This window comes from Oratosquilla oratoria, chromosome 36 (genome assembly GCF_046742065.1).
Source record: "Oratosquilla oratoria isolate Oo_2021 chromosome 36, ASM4674206v1, whole genome shotgun sequence".
Taxonomy (NCBI): domain Eukaryota; kingdom Metazoa; phylum Arthropoda; class Malacostraca; order Stomatopoda; family Squillidae; genus Oratosquilla; species Oratosquilla oratoria.
Window position 1 is genome coordinate 21,655,442 of NC_134812.1, and position 5,000 is coordinate 21,660,441.

At 36.3% G+C, this 5,000-nt stretch overlaps 1 protein-coding gene across 1 annotated transcript in view; it reads left to right on the plus strand.

The window, feature by feature from the left end:
• The window catches only part of LOC143019043 (lachesin-like), a 193,685-nt gene that overhangs the window by 177,596 nt on the left and 11,089 nt on the right, over positions 1 to 5,000 (plus strand). The window contains exon 4 of the mRNA XM_076174743.1: positions 3,540 to 3,725. Within this exon, the coding sequence (XP_076030858.1) occupies positions 3,540 to 3,725 (186 nt within the window). The remainder of the gene's footprint in view (positions 1 to 3,539; positions 3,726 to 5,000) is intronic.

Below are 5,000 nucleotides of genomic sequence, written 5' to 3' on the forward strand. Positions count from 1 at the left end.
TTCAAAGAAAAACGAAATGACTTACGTCAGATTCGATTCATTGGAAGAGCCCATCGAAGAGAGTCGTGCCTTACATTTGTTGGCCCAGTGGCAAGGGGCAGACCGAGAAAGCTGGTTTCTCCACACAGGCAGGGTGTCTGGTCCACGGTGTAAGAAACACAGACCTTCAGAGACAAATCACTCGAAGGGTTCTCCCATACGCCAACCAAGAACATAGCTCTCCTCCGATGCCCTTAACCACTGTAGGCAGCCTTGCTTACCTACAATGCCAAAGCTGACTGCAAGACTTACTGTTTATACTGATAGCTCCCAAGGATTGCCTTCCCCAAGCACACATGCATTACTGTATCGGCTACCCCCGTGGGGGAAAGTCTGTTTCCCTATGGGAATGGGGCCACGACCCGCGTTGTGCTCTGGAGGTAACATCTTACGTAAGAACGTACTCCAACTACTCTCACGGACATGCATACATACGTAATACATACACACATATATGAATATATACATACATACACACATACATACATACACACATACCCACATACATACATATATATATATACATACATACACACATACTGTACATACATACATACATACATGTATACATACATACATACGTACATTCACACATACATACACACATACACACACACACATATATATATATATATATATATATATATATATAATACATACACACATACATGCATACATACATACATAATACATACAAACATACATATGTTCGTACATACATACATATGTACATGCATGCATACATACATATACATACATACATATACATACATACATCCATACATATGTACATGCATACATACGCACATACATACATACATACATACATACATACATGCGTACGTATGTACATGCATGCATACATCTGTTCTGTTGAACACGATTCCATGACAATATTTCAAATTTCTTTTCAATCGTGGATGAATTTCTTAGTGATGAGAGAACGTATATCTTGTATGTCGTCACTCTTGAACCCACGTGACCTCTTGGAACCTCGATCGAGGCCGTAACCAGCGTTTCTCTCCAGATTACAACCGAAATCAAATGGAGTGTTGCCTGGGCCACTTCTCAAAAAAAAAAAAAAAAATCTGTTCATAATTTTTTGCTGACCGGCAAATAAAGAAATAAATACACCCGAAAGCATACCGTCATTTTCAAAGATGATAATATTGACAATAACAATAAGGGCAGCAGTAATAACGAATAGTGATAGTAGCAGTGATAACACCAATGATAAAAAAACATTTTCTGTTTGGAATTATCTGTGATTTTGGTGACTAGAAATCTTGGGAATTATCACATAAATTTGTGTTTCACTCGTCTATGTTGATGTTGACGTAGGTAAATCAAGTAATACTTATATATTTCACAACGATCTAACAACCACAGTATCACGAAGATCATCATATGACATAGTAGAGATCACTTGATTTATCTGAGACACCGAAAAGCAGTAGTACCCGTCCAGTCCGTGAGAAAGTTCCTAAATTTGCCAGAAGAGGGCAAAATTTTGTAAATATATCATTTCTGTTTAATTATCGCGCAGTTTTTTAGAGTCACCGTGGCGTTAGACATAATAACACTCTGAATAACGAGCCCAAGTGTGCTTCTTAACAAGCATATAAATATATTATAAACATAAACACCAATGAATGATTGTATATGTCTGTATGCATTACAATCATCATTGTCTAAAAAAAAAAACGAAAAAAAACGGACATTCAGCTTTGATCGTACGGCGCAAGTCACCCAGCTCAACAATAAAAGCATTATATGTTTCATATATTCGCCTTCAATTTTGAGCATGGAAATGTTCATAATAAACAAGCTATTGAGTCTGATTTTTTTAATCACGGTACATTGTTGCCATAATGACCTCCCACCGCTGCCACCAACCCTTTACATATAGGATTAGATCAATTAAAATTCTTTTCTGTCTCTCACACGGCTGAAATGTTAATGAATTTTGTTCTGTATGACACGATATCACAAAGCTGAGTCTTCGTTGTACGGGCTGGCAGCCAACGTTTGATATCCGTTCCGGCTGCAAGATGGCGTTGGTAGAGCTTTCATGATGGTTCCTTGGTGTTTTACAAGTCTACATGTATATATATATATATATATATATATATATATATATATTATATATATATATATATATGTATATATATATATGATACATATACTCATATATGTATACATATACTGTGAATATGTGTATGTATAAACATATACATATAATAAATATATATATGTATACATATATATGTGTATGTATAAAAATATATATATAATACATATATATATGTATACATATATATGTGTTTGTATAAAAATATATATATAATACATATATATATGTATACATATATATGTGTTTGTATAAACATATATATATATAAATATGTATACATATCTGTATACATATTACATATATATACATATATATATACATATATATGTATACATATATATGTATACATATATATGTATACATATATATGTATACATATATATATATACATATATTTATATATATATATGTATATATATGTATACATATATATGTATATATATCCAGTGTTAAGGTGTTTGTATATATTGATATACCGTACCACACAATATGTGCAACGTTACAGCCGCATACCATTTTTACTCAGTGTACATAATACCATAATACGGGAGTTTATTCTTTATATATGCATCATTTTATTTTTTCCCAAACACAGATATTGTAATTATACCATACAGTATGCCAAGCCATACTACCAGCTGTAAATATGTATATAGCCCATGTCTTCCTTTCCCATGCACCTCGTGCAAGTAGGTGGCAACCCACAGCCTGCCCCCTCAAGCAATCATGTCCGGGTTGTTGCTCCATTCATCCTTAGTGTTACTCTGAGCTTTCATCCTGTTCAATAACAGCTCAATTATCAATACTAAAAGTATCTATGCTTACTTGCGACTTTTAAAGCTGCAGGATTGTCTGAGCAATTAGGCTTGTTAAATTGTTATACATTTATCACCTACGGGATTGTTTACACTCGGAGGTGCTTGGAAGGGCAGGTTGCTGCTTCTTGGTGGACAATTCGTCACTTTGCCACACCTGTATTATTCACTTTCCTGTTTCCTTCTTTCTATACCGTTTATCTGTTGCTTACTCCCTATTCACCTTTCTCCTGTTTATATGGTACCCTGATGTACATTTGATACCAAATGTGCCCTCCGGAGAAGTAGAAATCCCCCTACAACAACAAAAATCATCATGTAGAATATTGCAATGATATCTAAAGCACAAAAAAAGAAAAGAAAGAGAGAAAAAGCAAAAAAAAAATATATATATGAGAATGCTTTTTTCAGAAATATGTCGGACGTTAAGTCATGAACGCTTAGATTTTTTTTCTCTATATGAACCGACATCTTTGCCGACATGGCTTCAGATAGATCCCCGTCATCCTCTCCACTTTATGAATATTAACACTTTACTCTATTCACCATAGGTGGCTTGGATTAAGGCGGACTCCAAGGCCATCTTAGCTATCCACAACCGAGTTATCACCCACAGCAAACGCATGAAAGTGGTTCACTCGGACCACAACACATGGACGTTACATATAAAAAATGTACAGCAGAATGACTCCGGACAATATATGTGTCAGATTAACACGGATCCCATGCAAATGCAGGTAAGATTTGGGTGGAGAAAGTCGTTGGAAGTTTGGGCAGGTAAGTGCTTCTTCTTTCTCTCAAAATGGCATTCAAGTCTCAAGCCACAGCTACCTCCTACTTGAGATGAACCAGTTCGGTTGAAGGGGTATCAGTCGCTAGAAATATGTTTCAGGCATCGATCTCAACAGCCGTCAGTGGAATAAAGATTTTTTACGCTTGTTTGAGAAGATTCAGTAAAATATGTTGCAGTGATCAAAGCATTAAATTTACTGATCTTTATATCACATAACAGATCTTTATGTATATATATACATACACACACAAACACACACACACACACACACACATTATATATATATATATATATATATATATATATATATATATATATATATATATATATGTATGTATGTGTGTGTGTGTGTGTGTGTGTGTGTGTGTGTGTGTGTGTGTGTGTGTGTGTGTGTGTGTGTGTGTGTGTGTGTGTGTGTGCGTGCGTGTGTGTATTTACTGTATATACTGTATGCATGTTACTCTGACTTATCACCAGTTATATACAATTCCCTTACATTTTTTACTTACAGCTGCAAAACCCACATCGGTTCACCTCTTCATGATTGTGGCACAACTAATAAATTTGGTTCTGGCTGGAACCAGACACTCTTTTATCCATTCCAGGAGCAAAGATCCCATTCAGTTGAAACCCTCTCACTGAAGCTTATCTCCCACCCTTCAGATGAATGAAATAATGTATTGTTAGCCACAACACGATATCCAAAGTGCACCACCATTCAGACACATTTTAGCTTTACTTCGTAGGATGCCACGGCAACCACCACCGCCACAACCACCACCGCCACCACAACCACCACCGCCACAGCCACCACTACCACCACTACCACCACCACAACCTATTTACAATGTTAATCATGTATCTTCACCGCTGAGACCAACTTTTTTTAATAATTAAGAACACACCAATAATTTCGTCAAAAAACGGGTTAAATTTGCCAATATCCTATCACTCATTCATGTCATTAGAGAGAGAGAGAGAGAGAGAGAGAGAGAGAGAGAGAGAGAGAGAGAGAGAGAGAGAGAGAGAGAGAGAGAGAGAGAGAGAGAGAGAGAGAGAGAGAGAGAGAGAGAGAGCAATAGAGAGAAAAAGAAACAGAGAGAGAGAGAGAGAGAGAGAGAGAGAGAGAGAGAGTGGGGGGAAGGGAGGGAGGCAGGGAGAAAGAGACAGAGATAAAGAGATAGAGAGAGAGCTGTAGAGTAGAGAGACAAACAAGATA